Here is a 14690-nt window from a genome sequence, read left to right on the forward strand (position 1 = left end):
GATGAGATAATTTTGTGACTTAAGGTTAAAAACACAAAATATTAGTTTTGGTTAACACTATTTATTGCTTCACTCGATGAAAAAATATTGTTGCTATAAGAAATGTTCAACAGTTGTATTTATGGCTCTCAAAAAGGAATGTACGTTTTTATAGACGTCAGAGTGACAAAAATGCCATATTTCTTGCATACTTATTATAAAGGACTCGAATCACTGCTATAAATAAATAATGAAAAACTTTCAATAAGAGAATGACAAATTCCATTTTGTTTTTGAGATGCAACTTATGTTTTATTTCTTTTATTCTTCTGCCACCAAAGGCACCTTCAGTTTGGAATATTTTGAGCCTCTGTGATAAGAAAATTAATTTTTTGCGAAAAATATTCTTATTACAATTATTCTTATTACAATTTATTTAAGGGTCAAACATTTTCCAAAAAAAAAATGTAAAAGAGTGAAGAGCTTTGACAAAATTACGATTTTCTGCGATTTCAAAAGAAGAATTTGATTTGAATTTAAAATAATTTTAAACAACAATTAAATGTATTGTGAATAAAAATTCTAGAACGGTGAAGGAATTTGGATCGCAGTCTCCAAACCTCACAAACCTCAAATAACAATGTGGGGTCCATTCGGACCCCGATAAGGAAACATGATGATTTTTTTATTTATGACAATTATAATACCCTAGATGTCCAGGTGTCGGTAATAACAATAATAATAATAATAATAATAATGGTAACGGCAAGTAGAGAAGGCCCAACACAATCACATTGGATATATTTGGTACTTGTTGTGGACAGCTAATTGTGCCAGATATGACACGACATCGTGCGAAGTTAGCAAACCGGGACATTTTCCATTTGTAGATACCTAATAGAAAAACGAAATTTTGGGGTCCATTTGGACCCGATCTCGGAACTGACATATTACAAATGTGATTTTTGTTTTCCAGTTTTCATACAATTTGTCAAACTAGCAACAATCATAAGCTCTTGTTATTGAAGCTTTTAGTATAGTTCTGTACTCTTGAAAAATTTATTGTTCCCGTGAACAAGTTTCATTTTCATTAAGCTTTACAGTCGCAAAAAGTTCTCAAAGATACTTGTGCATTTTTGTACAGAGATTTCCCACTCTTTTTTCTAGAATAAATTGCACTTTATACTTTTTTAGTACGTGGGTGGTAAGTCTTATCGGAGCCACCATATCAACTGTCCGAAAGGAGGAAAGTTGAAAGAATTTTCGATGACCCACTTTTTGAGTTGTTTCAGTTTGATGGCTTTCCCGAATTGGCCAAACTCGATCGGGCTCCTTCGAGGGTCTGTGGGGGCTTTTATTAATACGGGGCAATCGCCTCCTATTTCAGCAACTCGTTTCCTCGACTTCCGACTCGATTTTGTTAAAATAATCGAGCTGGCGGCTTTGTAAACTGGAAAGATCGCCGTTTTTGCACTCGACTGCCGCATTACCCATTGAAGTTTTCCCCCGCGGCGCCCGTCCCATATTTTCCGAATGTGTCCTTTTAGGAAGCGGTTCCGCTCGGCGTCGTTCGTTATTTTTTATGGGCGTTCGACACCGATTTTTCGCCGACCAGGACCGGGGGTCCTTGTCGCCTCTTTCATTTTGTACTTGACAGCGCCAAAACGACGATTTTATTCAAATCGAAGTGCAACATCGCTCCGGGACGAAACAGAACGGCGTCTTTATGCGTGTTTTTCTTTGCTCCTCACCAGTCTGATTTCATCGTTCCCGATATAAAGCGGGTCTAAAATAACAAAGAAGAGATAAATTAACGAAAAAGTACGTCGGTTATTTGGCAAAATCCCAGGGCATGGTCGTTTCCTGGGGCCGTTAATAAAAATACCGCGTCGGCACACAACTACATATTCACTCTTCGCGCCGCCGCCGCCGCCGCCGTCCACGTTTTAATTTCTCGGCTTTTATTTCAGAGGCGCATTTTGTTTACAACTTATGTAATCGCGGCTTAATTGCACTATCCGATCGGCGAACAAACGACGCCATTATCGCCGTTCTTATGGGCAATATTGTCTCCGTTTATGTCGAAAGAATTCTTGTAATATAGCCATTAAGATATAAATTGTCGGGACGTGTCTCATCGATCACGTGCAATTAACGACTTCGAGCCTGTATTAAATCGGCGTTTTATTGGGGCTCGATGGGGGGCCGGGTCGCTGGGTGGTCTCCCCCGGCCCCATTCCCTAATCCAGATCTATATACGCGGACGCCGTTCAAACACAGAAATATGTGTACGCAAGACGGATTTCTATTTATACGATGCGAATCTTAAATCCGACGGATTTACATCGAAGCAAGAATAATGCCAGAGGGGGAGCTCCTCTTTATAATCTAAACATTTACCCGTTGAGTCTAAGTGGATTTTATGCGGTCCGAGGCGTTCAAACCATTTTTTTTCTTGTTTCCAGGACGATCGATTCAACCATGACATCGACGCCTTGACGGGCTACAGGACGAAGACGCTGCTCTGCATGCCCATCAAGGACACCAACGGCGATGTCATAGGAGTGGCGCAAGTGAGTACATACGACAAAAAATTGAAACGAACATTGCTTTGTGGAAATTTCAATTATCATGTTGCAACCGTGATAAAAGGACAATTTATCAAAATGCGGATTGTACTGTCTGTCACTTTCCTTTTGACCGTAAAATGTAATTATCTTGTTTTGTCAGATTAAATCGTACTGTTAATGCTGAAAACACGGTTACTGATTTATTAAAAAGAACAACACCAACAAACATGATTATCATGATAAGAGTCGAAGCGTTATCTATAATCTTGATGGTTATCATGGCTTAACCCCATTCCTGAAAGGAGATTGACAGCATTAATTGCAGTATGAATGGGACATGTTCGGTTTTTTTCAGATATTTGTATACTGATACCGATCTGATATTATCTTGTCATGATTAAATAATTAAATCAACAAATTCCTAACAAGTCGATAAACAGAAATCATCAGTTTTAGAAAATATACAGGGTGTATCAAACCGACCGCACAACTATGTACTTGTAATCGTATAAAGTAGAGTTGGAGGAACGTGAAAAAAATAATACAAACATTTTCCTGATGCTTTTTCGTTTTTTTTCTTATCGCAATTGAATGAATACTCTGTCTAACATAATTGGAACAAAAAAAAAATTTTTTCAAGAACATTTTTGATTAAAAATTTCTAACTTTAACACTCTGTAACTTTTAATTGAAGCTGAGAAAAAATGTTTTTTCAATTTTTTTATGTTCTTCTGTACAACTGCTAGTAGTTGGTGTGTTTGTTTTGAAACACCCTGTATATGTTTGTACATATACAGGGTGAAATTGAAATGTGTCATAATATTTAAACCATAGTATCTTCAATAAGTGAATAAACCGAAAATGTGGTTAAAAATTTTTAATTCCTGAACGATACGCTTCTGGAAGCTCTAATAAATCGAAACTTGAATAGCCGAAAAACACTTTAAATACACGCGTAAGAATACTATGAATGAAAACCAAAAACTGTTTGCACCTTTTTTGCGTTGCACTCTGAAGATCCTGGGGTTTTAATATTCTGATGAATATCGATTTCACCCTGTATATTTGGGAACCAGTTAAAAAAGATCTTTATTTATTTTAGTTTCCATTGAAAACCTAGTTTTTTTGATATTTTCTATTTAATATTTTAATTTTCTTCTGCTATTTTCTTGTCTGATCCTTGAACGATCCTTGCAAAATTATAGTTCGAGAAAATAAAACGAACTGAAGCTTTTTCAGTTGTTTCTGTTGTTTCCTATAAAGTGCATCTTTCTCGATGCAAGTAACCCGCCGAGTTAAATATATTTTTTTGCCTTGGCGTGACGACGCCAAGTGGGCGAAAGAGCGTCGTCACTCTTGGCCGACTGTCAATTGTTTTGGAATGGGCTAACGAGAAACCTCCTCCTCGATCGAAATTTTGAAATAGGTGTTTTTTTTTGTCCTCAGGTGATAAATAAAGTAAGCGACCACCCCTTCACCAAGCAGGACGAGGAGGTGTTCGCCAGCTACCTCCAGTTCTGCGGCATCGGCCTCCGCAACGCCCACCTCTACGAGAAGTCCCAGTTGGAGGTGAAGAGGAACCAGGTGCTGCTCGACCTGGCCCGGATGATATTCGAGGAGCAGAGCACCATCGAGCACGTCGTTTTCAGGATACTGACGCACACGCAGAGCCTGATACAGTGCCAGAGGGTTCAGGTGGGTGAGAAGGGTTAATTATTTTAGACAAACAGCGGGGCCGTGATGTATGGTCGGGGGGGGCCATAATTGCATTATCTCGCGATGCCGCCGCGTGTACAAACATAATATCTCCCTTGAGAACCGCTATCAATTACGTCGCCACCACGCCGCCGACGATTAATCGACAGTCGGAACGGGGGTGGGTCTATTTAAAGTGATATTAGTTGAATTATTAACGGGCCAGTTTGCGCGACCGTTTAATGTCAATGACAGTCGCAGTTTTTTGCTCTTAAAGTCCCAGCTCTGATCTTTTGATGTTCTTTGAGGGATTTTCAAGGGACGCTGACCTTCATAGGTTGTCCCCTCAAGCTTTTAATTTTGTTTTTGATTAGTTTTTTTAAATCGCAGGTTTGCTTTTGACACCGCGCAACAAATTTTAATTTGTCTCTTTTCAAAATAAAATACGATACAATTGACAAAGAAAAACGAGTTAAAATTACATAATATTATGTCACCAGCAGGCGATATTGAAAGTTTTGTGATTTGTATAAGTTTCTAAAAGTTTTTCAACGAGTCCAACTAGCAGTTGGACACCGCTTTTTACTTTCTGTCGTTTCAAAACAAGATTTATGTCAAAGTGTTGTTTCCTTTTTGTATTTCAACGTTTCTTTCATGTTTATTCCTACAAAAAATTGTTGGCAATAAAGAAAAAGCTTGTTATAGTAATCCGGTGCAACTGAAACATCGGGAAAAATTAATTATAAATAGATAAATCAAATTGTAGCGTCTATAAATGAATGTGGGATCCTAGTAGGCGTTGAAAGTTTGCCGACTCTTTCACTAGAAATCCAATAATGTTAGTGTGATCTACGATATACAACCCTCATAACAAATTGGTTTTACTGGTTGCCTAGCTCGACAAAATTGGTGCTTTACAAAGAAAAAAAAATGTCTCATTACATCAGTGGCTCAGTTAAAAAAGTAACAATGAAAATTAAAGAAATGGCTCGCAGTGTCCTCCACTTTGCTCTAAACTCCCTATTTGTATCTTATCATTTGATTAAATTCCTGTGAGGGAGGTTCGTGCAAGAAGATTCTTGTTTTTTGTAGATTTGTGCTTTTAAGATGTTGTAATTGATGCAGTTGAAAAATTGTTTTATTTCCCACAAAATTCCAGGGAATTACTATATACAGTGTCGACCTAAAAATAGCAACTGACATATTTCCGATGTTTGTTTTTACCTAAACATGACATCACAAACGAGCTGGTGCACACAATGTTCAGCTGAAATTGAGAATGCAAACGAAAATATTTGTGCAAAAAAACAGATTACCGATTCACTTGGTTTAACGTTAATACGGATATCTTGTTTGTCGTTAAAAGCACATAATTTCCCCTTACTGTGCATTTTGCACTCTAATCTACACTGATTGGTTGTCAACAAAAAAATTAATTACGTTATTGGTTAGAAAATATCAGGTGACATGAAACCAGTCGATCACTCCAATGACATAATAAAAACAATATAACTCACAGGCTTTGTCGTATATGGCGTTTAATTAATTGAAGATTACGAGAAATTTAACGTGAAACGAGCACATTAATATAAAATAATGTTGAAAATGCGGAAGTGTTGTAAGTTTTCTTTGCAACATCGTTAAAAAACGAGGGGTTTTTTAATCAATGTCATTGTTACTTTTGCCATCGTATTGTGGAAATAATTGTAAAAGAAATCCAAAGGACAGAGACAATAAGGTTATAAAAAATTATGTAATGCAACTTGTGTGTTATACGAGGAATTACAACACGCTGCTCTCGTCCACATAAACTTCCCACTTGTGCAACAAATTTGTACTTTGTACACATGCTGCACAAATAATCACAAATCGATACGATTCTAGTGAAATAGGAAAGTAAAAAATGTTGTACAGGGTGTCTGAAAATTCGCGAATTCCGAATTCACAGCGTGGTAGGGAAGGACTAAGTGGAGTTCGAAAAATACTTAGAAAAAAAAATTCGCTCTTCCTGAAGAAGATATAAGCACTTCAAAGAGTGCATCTTCAGAGCAATGTATCTTTGTGGGGGGAGTCCCGATTTTTTTTTTATTTACATATTTAGACTACTGAAGTAATCCCCTACGACGCTCCGAATTCGGAATTCGCGAATTTTGAGACACCCTGTATAAATATCACATAAAAAAATGGATGGGATGGACATATTTATTTGGATTGATGGTCTTGGTATGTTGTTAAACAGGTTTTTTTCTTTTTTTTTCGAATTTAGTTGGGAAAAGAAAACAATTGTTTTTCTGTAAGTGATTCAGTTGAATTAAAAATTGAACAAACCTTTTGTCGAAGACAACAATCGATAAAATGAAAAAGGAAAATAAACAAGGTTCAATAAATTAAATTCAAACAAGTGTTAATTGTAATTCATTGTTTTGTTGTCTAGCCGTCATTTTTTTTTTTTTCAATTTTGGTGTGGAATTAATGCAACTGTTTTTCCGTGAAAGTAATTCAATTGAATTAAAAATTTACGAAAAGCTTTGTCGGGGACAATTAACTAATCGAAAGCTTGGGCACTTTTATTTATGCAGATCCAATTGGGGCTGCAGAAACTTCGAAAGTTTTGTCACCAACGGAGCACACTTCTCCAATGCGGACTTCTCGTCGTCTCTGGCGGATTCCGAGATAAGCTATACCGGTCGGGCTGACCCTCGGATGGTGCTCTTGCATTAATTACGAAATCAATTTGTTTGCGATGTAAATAAGCGGATCCTTTTTCCGGTCGACTTGGCACCGCCTCCGTGATTGATATCGGTCGTTTGTCGCAGGTCCTCCTGGTGCATCAGGGATCGAAGATAAGCTTCTCGAGAGTGTTCGACTTCGAGGCGAACGATCTGAGCGGGGAGGAGGGCGAATCGAGGACGAGTCCCTTCGAGAGCCGCTTCCCCATCAACGTGGGGATCACCGGATACGTGGCGACGACCGGCGAGGTACTGGTTCGTTTCTCCATTCGCGTCCAGATCGATACGGAGTGTGTTTGCAGACGGTTAACATACCGATCGCCGAGGAAGACGAGCGGTTCGACCCCAGCGTGGACCAGGGGACGTCGTTCAAGCACAAGACGATACTGTGCATGGCCATCAAGAACTCGTCGGGACAGATAATCGGCGTCATCCAGTTGATAAACAAGTTCAACGATCTTCCTTTCACCAAGAACGACGAGAACTTCGTCGAGGCGTTCGCGATCTTCTGCGGAATGGGCATTCACAACACGCACATGTACGAGAAGGCGGTGGTGGCGATAGCCAAGCAGAGCGTCACTCTGGAAGTGCTGTCGTACCACGCCACGGCCACCATTGAAGACGCGCAAAGGCTAAGGGTAAGAAGGCAACGGTGCGAAACGAGCGTCCGCTGAAAGAGATGCTTTTTCAGAGCTTACGGGTACCGTCAGCCGCACACTTCCGGCTGCACGATTTCTCCTTCGACGACATCCACATGGACGACGATGAAACTCTCACTGTAAGAGTCCTTCCGGTGGTTCCGGACACTTTAACAATTCACTTTTCTTTTGTACAGGCCTGCATCAGAATGTTCCTCGATTTGGATCTAGTCGAACGTTTCCACATGGATTACGAAGTCTTGTGTAGGTGGTTGTTATCGGTGAAGAAGAATTACAGAAACGTCACATACCACAATTGGCGGCACGCTTTCAACGTCGCACAAATGATGTTCTCGATATTGACGGTGAGTTATTCAAGTGGTTTCTATTGTTTGTGCATGCGGAGTGTTGTCCTCCTGGAAAAACTTGTTTTCCTGCTATCGCTTTACCTCGAGGCTGGCATTTATCCGAGAGAAAACTTGTATATGGCGCATTGTGGGTTGCCTAAAAATACACGTTACTAGGAATTTCGTGATTTGTGCTCCATTTTGAATGGACGTCACAAGAGTGTGAAGAGAAAACATTAACATGTTATTTTGTTTATGCAATTTCGCTTTAATGGGAGCCTCCTCCAGGATATTAAGTTGAGCTATGCGAAACTTGTTAACCGTAAGTGAATTAGTTGCTCTCGGTGATGATCGTCACATGGAGCAAGATGTTTGGGAATTGCAAGTTCATATCATTCTGAGGGTTCGTTTCAAGTTAAATTGCACGGGTCAGGGCCAGATTCCGGGAACAGTACCGGAATTAGAGCGCTCGGATGGGTTGTAAAGATAAAAATTGAGACAAAATGTGTTGCTACTGTATGAAATCGTCGAAAAGGACTGAAGAGGCACATTAGAAACACAATCGGAGATTCGATCAAAGATTGAATTGAAAGTAATTCAAAAAAATCTCGAAATTAATCATTATTTGTGTCTGAAGATTAAAAAAGATTCAGGTCACGTAACAAATAGAAAAACAGAGGTTATGTAAGTGCATGAATGACAGGTTTTTTTATAATGACTGTTGTAAGATGAAAAGCAATTAGAATATAGAAAAACTGAAGAAAATCACAAGCAAAACAACTAATACGTCCAACTCACAATTGACGCTAAGATTTAATAATTTTTAATTTGACATTTCACTATTGACATCTGATTTGACTTGACAGAGGTGTTCTGTGCTTGACAGTTTCAGCGGCTCGACACAGTCGTTTCAGTCGTAGTTCATCGTGTTTTTTTCTCCCATTTTATTATTTCACTCAACTTTTTGAGTGACACGGTAGCTACCACCTTTTTTTACGTAATAATTATTCTGTGTTACGTAAATAAACTCAACAGTTCAGTGTCAAAATTTTGCGGAAGGTTGGACCAACCCAAAAAAATGAAACTTATTCTAGGGATTTCATTTTTTGCCAACATAATTCAACGGGTGGTGGCTTTTAATTTTGAAACAGATTATAATAGTTATTTATTTAACGAGTTCGTGTGTAATTTTGTGGACCTTTAAAACTCTCGTTTCACTCGAGTTTTAAACTGGTCCACTCATCCCAAAAAAAGCCCAAATTACACAAGAACGAGTTGAATACAAGGTTTTTTTGTTCGACGAGCCTCTTAAAGGCTCCAAATCGCTAAAAATCTTTAAAATTAGCTTGACGTTTCGTTTTGACAAGTTGTCAAATTTATAAAAATCCGTTCACACAGGAGAAAATTCTCAAATTCTGACAGTGTCGAACAAAAAAGTTCATTTTTTCACATTATCGTGTTAGAGCGATTTGACATCTTTAATTTTGGGTGTTAGTTTGACGTGTGAAATAAAGTCACAGGTTTTTTAATAAAATTTTGTTCCTGTCCTATTCCTGGGTAATTTTGCCATGGCGGAAAGAAAAAAGAAGGTTTTATTATTTATTTAATTTGAAAATTGCGTTAATTAAATGTAGCCAAGAACTGAAAAAACTCTATTAAGTTGAGTTGTTGACAGCGAATAACATAACCTCTACAGTCTATGCATGACATGGTTTTGGTTACTTTATCAGCCCGCATTGACAACATACACAGCTATAGTTTGTCTCAATTCTAAATTTCCACTACCTGTTGAATTATGTTGGCAAAATAAAAATATTTCTAAATTGGGGATTCTTATAACCAAAGTTGGCAATATAATTATTTTATAAATATGATTCGAAAACATTAAAATTTCTTCATAAAGTTATTTTGCTTTTAGAATTTGATTTTCTACCTACTTACTTGCTGCATTTTAAAAAAGGTTTTCGTTCTTTTGCTTTATTCTAAAATTTTGAGTTGTAAAAACGAAAATTGACATATAACCTAACAAATACAATCTGACGCATTTTTCACCAAACAGTGTTGCCGGTTGTATTTCCAACGTAGAATGCAGTGTTGGTGGAAATTTAGAATTGGGACAGACTTTAAAATATTATTGAAGTAAAAATTACACTGCCAAAAAATTAAATAATTTGACCTTGACGAGGAAAATCCAACATGATTGAACTTGAAGTGCATTTTTTTCGGTTATACTTTTCAAGAAATATCGTAGTGGTGTTGCGAATTGTATTTGAAATCGCTCTGAACATTTTGCACCCTACACATCATGTAATTATTTATTTACGACGGCTCGAAAGTTGTAAAATTTCATGGGATCAGATGTGTTGTAATGTTGGTTGCGTTTGGAGCAAATTGTAGTTTATTTTCATCACGCTTTTCATATTTTATTCATTTTTTAAAGATAGTTTTCAGAGCGCATAAATGCTAGCCTCAACAGGTTGTTATTTGTATTGATTTTGCTTGATGCAGTGCCGTATTTGTAATTGAGCGCAACAGGAGCAAGAAAAGACGAAAAGATCACAGTCGAATATTTTATTTCTCACATTTTTTTGCACAAAGCGAAAGTGCTTATTTATGATCCCTAATCTCGAATTTGTTGTAAAAACACTTGGCACTATTAATCTACCATCATACTCGTAAACTTTTTAGTGTTTTCGAAATTCGTGTGAAGGAATTCGTCGCGTGTTACGTGCTCAACAGATAAATTTACTATCCAACAATAGTAATGTGAGATGGGGATTGTAGATTGCTAATCGTTTTATGATTAAAATCAATAGGATCGAGTGTTTGCACAAATATTCGAAAACAATGTTGATGTTTACTATTTATAATTCTTTCAAAATTGTAAATTGCGTAGAAAAACTCTTAAATATCAAGTGCTTAAGGTGGTTCTTTTTTTGTCACCTACTGCGGTAAACAAAGGGAGTTTTTATATCATTATAAAATATGTGTTGAATAACAGTTCCCTAAATGGTTCCAAGGTTTCTTCTGTCATGTATTGTCATGGTTCTTATTTTTTATTTTGAATTTTCTTTATATTTTCAACGATAATGATTAATGACAGTCTCTTTTTATCTAAATTCTTTTGTTGAAAAATAATAATTTTTCTTTGTTGAAAGAATCTTCTGGAAAAGTAAATACAAAATGGCCGCACCTACTAATTACTGGTGTAAAGCTACTAGAGCAAATACACAAAATATAGTAGGTCTGACTCAAGGGTACATAATATGTACAGGGTGTTTTTGAAAGTTGTGCAGAAATTGTAACCACGAGCTACTGGCTTCATGTAGAACTCGGAAAAAATATTTAAAAAATTCTATGTCAAAAAATAAAATGACAGTTATTTTTTGATTTTAATTGCTTTTAGTCTTCTACGTTGTCCTACAACCTCGTAGGTAAAATTTCGGCACATTTTAAAAATACTCCCTTGTATATCATGTTTTATAAAATGTACGCCAATGCGAAGTAACCTCTAGGAAATATGCTTTAAAACAAGGAAACCGCATTGGTGTACGTTTTATAAAATATGATATACAAGGAGTATTTTTAAAATGCGCGGAAATTTTACCTACGAGGTTGTGGAACAACGTAGAAGACTAAAAGCAATTAAAAAAAAATTGTAGCTCAAAAAATAAATGTCATTTTATTTTTTGACATAAATTTTTTTAAATATTTTTTCCGAGTTCTTCATGAAGCCAGTAGCTCGTGGTTAAAATTTCTGCACAACTTTCAAAATCACCCTGTATATCTAGGTTTCATTATGCTTTAGAAGTACCTTCTTTGTATTTTTTAGAGTTTCTTTACACCGTTCGAGACGCATTGTTGCTTTTGAGCAACTGTCAAATCTTGGAACATCCAACAGCCGATGTTCCCGACTCCAAGACAGTCAATAGAAGGTACTTCTTATAATTCCATAAGTAACTTGGTTATCTTCAATTATGAAAGAAATTGACTTCCTTCACTCTTTCAAACGGACATTTTTTTGTACCAATTGTAAACAGCTCTATCAGAAGGTGCTCCATTGGCAAAAGCAGAACGGAGCCTTTCGATGCATCGAGACTAGTTTAAAAATCATAACATATCATAGATTTTGCTCCTAGCGCTTCCACAAGAACGAATACGGTACTGCTTTGACACGAGCGAGTGGTTTGCCTGCGTTGAATGAATGTTAGACCAGCTTTGTGCATTTCCTCATTTCCAAATTGTCCGTTCGTTCCCGATTCAAGTTGTCGTTGTTGTTGACAGTTTCGTAACAAACACTACATGCCCAAAACTGACGCTTTCGTATGCGAAAACTCTCGAATCGGATGTAATCTAACCTTGTCCTTGGTCCAGGCGACGCAATGGTGGAACGTCTTCGGCGAGATCGAGTGTCTGGCGTTGATGATCGCCTGTCTCTGTCACGACCTGGACCACAGAGGTACCAACAATTCGTTCCAGATCAAAGCGTCGTCGCCTCTCGCCCAACTGTACTCGACGTCCACGATGGAACACCACCATTTCGATCAGTGCCTGATGATCCTGAACTCGCCCGGCAATCAACTCCTGTCGAATATATCGTCGGAAGAGTACTCGCGCGTGCTCAGGGTGTTGGAGGAGGCGATCCTGTCGACCGATCTGGCTGTCTACTTCAGGAAGAGGGGGGCGTTTTTCAACGTGATACGTGAGGGGGCGTGCTGGAAACACGACGAGCATCGAGAACTGTTGAGGGCCATGTTGATGACAGTTTGTGATTTAGCGGCCATCACGAAACCGTGGGAGGTGGAGAAGAGGGTGGCCGAGCTGGTCTCGTCGGAATTCTTCGAACAGGGTGATATAGAACGGGAGGAACTCAACATTACTCCCATTGTAAGTGGCAAAAATGTGACAGACGAAGTACAGTTGGTTGCAAAAAAAATCGGGAAACTAAAATTTTCCTAATGTACAGTCGCGAGCAATAAATTTTGGTCGTCAAGGTCATTCTTTGACGCAATCGAAAATGCTCCATTGTAAAACAGTCGTAAAGATCATAACCTATCATCATGTTGTATGACATCAATTGTCATTTTTTTTCTCATTTTTTTGACACTTTGTTGACATGGGCATAATTAGGCTGGGAAATTTTTTAAATCTATGACAATCTAACCAAATTTTGAAATTACATTTACGACCAAAATTTATTGCTCGCGACAGTAAATTTGATTTTGTCCGTTTGTCAATTAATTGTCTACTTGACAATACCTATCAAATAATTTTACAAAATGTCATTGAATTTTGACGTTATTTCTAACCTATCTCCCGTACGAATGTTTCACACTATGGAAAAATTGTAAAAATGTGTCAATTTTATTCTGACAGTTCCCGTTTTTTTTTGCAACCAACTGTACAGGGTGTCCACTAGGAAATCATTTGTTCGTCGTCTAAAAATTATTTGATTTCAACGAGCTCTGCTAAACCGTTCTGAAAATATTTAGCTGTATCCATACTTTTTACCGACACCCTGTATAGAGTGTTACCGATGTGTAAAAATTAATAATAGTCTCTTAGTTGTTTGTTTTAATATTTGCCTGATTAAAAAATTGGAACAGGAATTTGCGGAAAAAGTTTTTTAATTTACCTGTTTATTTTCAAACGTGCATTGATTTTTTTTGACGTAAAAAATATCATGAATAAATTTTGGAGAGAGGTAAAATTCGAACAGATTAAAAGCGATTTCGCTCTCCCATTAATTCCGCTATCGTCATTCTTTCCGATTTTTTTCCAAATTAAAATCGCCAGTTTTAATTTTTTACCTCCTGACATCGGAGAGGTGATCAACAGGTGTGCCTTCGATAATTTTACTCTCAATTGGAGTAAATAAATGAGATGTTTGCAATTGTTGCAAAAATGAACAGTTTCAGTAGTGAGTTGCATCATTCAAACAATATTTATCTAGCCAATATTAGCTACGAGGGTCCTCCGAAAAGTTTTCGACCCGATGAAGAAATGTATAGTGTATTAGTCATTTTTGGCATAGTTTCCATGAATTTGAGTACGGTTTGTACATCTGGGAAGGAAATTCGATAGATTGTTTGTGTTGTGTTAAAAGTTGGACATGCAACATCTGAAAATTCTAGATAAGATAATTTTCTAAAAATCTTCAATTTGTTTATTCACTTTCAAACAAAAGGTCGTGGTTTATGAAGCTCCTATCTTTTAGTTAATTTTAGTCTACACCAATTAGTTAACGTCAATCGAAAGCCATTTTTTGTCAGATCAGTTTTTGGGTCTCTCTGACCCAACCTGTGGTGCGATTTTCCGCGATCATGCAAACAAATAACAAGAATAGACATGTTTTTAGAGTAAATTCTTGCCTTAAAATATTGTTTAATTTATTTATTAGAAGTTTATTTCGTTTTTTATTAATTTGCTTATTTTTTTTATGTAATCCCTACTTAAACCAGATTTTTATAATCCAGTAAAATAAGCTCTATCAAATAATCTAATTTTGTGCGTTATTTTATCATAACCTGTATAAAAAATCTGTTTGTTTAGAATGAAAAACAAAAGCGTATATGTAAAAAAATGCAGTGCTTTTTAATAACAGATCACAAAATATAATTTTAAGTCAAAATTTATAACAGCCGGGTAAAACATTAAAAAACAAACGCTAATGGACCTTTAAAAAACAGAAATTGAAAATAATTAAAAAATCAATTTTAAACAGTTGTCAAG

At 37.0% G+C, this 14690-nt stretch overlaps 1 protein-coding gene across 7 annotated transcripts in view; it reads left to right on the plus strand.

Moving 5' to 3' along the window:
• The window catches only part of Pde11 (Phosphodiesterase 11), a 94914-nt gene that overhangs the window by 78160 nt on the left and 2064 nt on the right, over positions 1-14690 (plus strand). For 6 of the 7 annotated variants that reach the window (XM_069059395.1, XM_069059391.1, XM_069059392.1 and 3 more), the window contains exons 6-12: positions 2445-2552; positions 3996-4244; positions 7061-7222; positions 7276-7611; positions 7665-7751; positions 7809-7976; positions 12243-12845. In XM_069059395.1, the coding sequence (XP_068915496.1) occupies positions 2445-2552; positions 3996-4244; positions 7061-7222; positions 7276-7611; positions 7665-7751; positions 7809-7976; positions 12243-12845 (1713 nt within the window). The remainder of the gene's footprint in view (positions 1-2444; positions 2553-3995; positions 4245-7060; positions 7223-7275; positions 7612-7664; positions 7752-7808; positions 7977-12242; positions 12846-14690) is intronic. The other variant, XM_069059394.1, reaches the window with a different exon arrangement.

Source organism: Tenebrio molitor, chromosome 9 (genome assembly GCF_963966145.1).
Source record: "Tenebrio molitor chromosome 9, icTenMoli1.1, whole genome shotgun sequence".
Taxonomy (NCBI): Eukaryota; Metazoa; Arthropoda; class Insecta; order Coleoptera; family Tenebrionidae; genus Tenebrio; species Tenebrio molitor.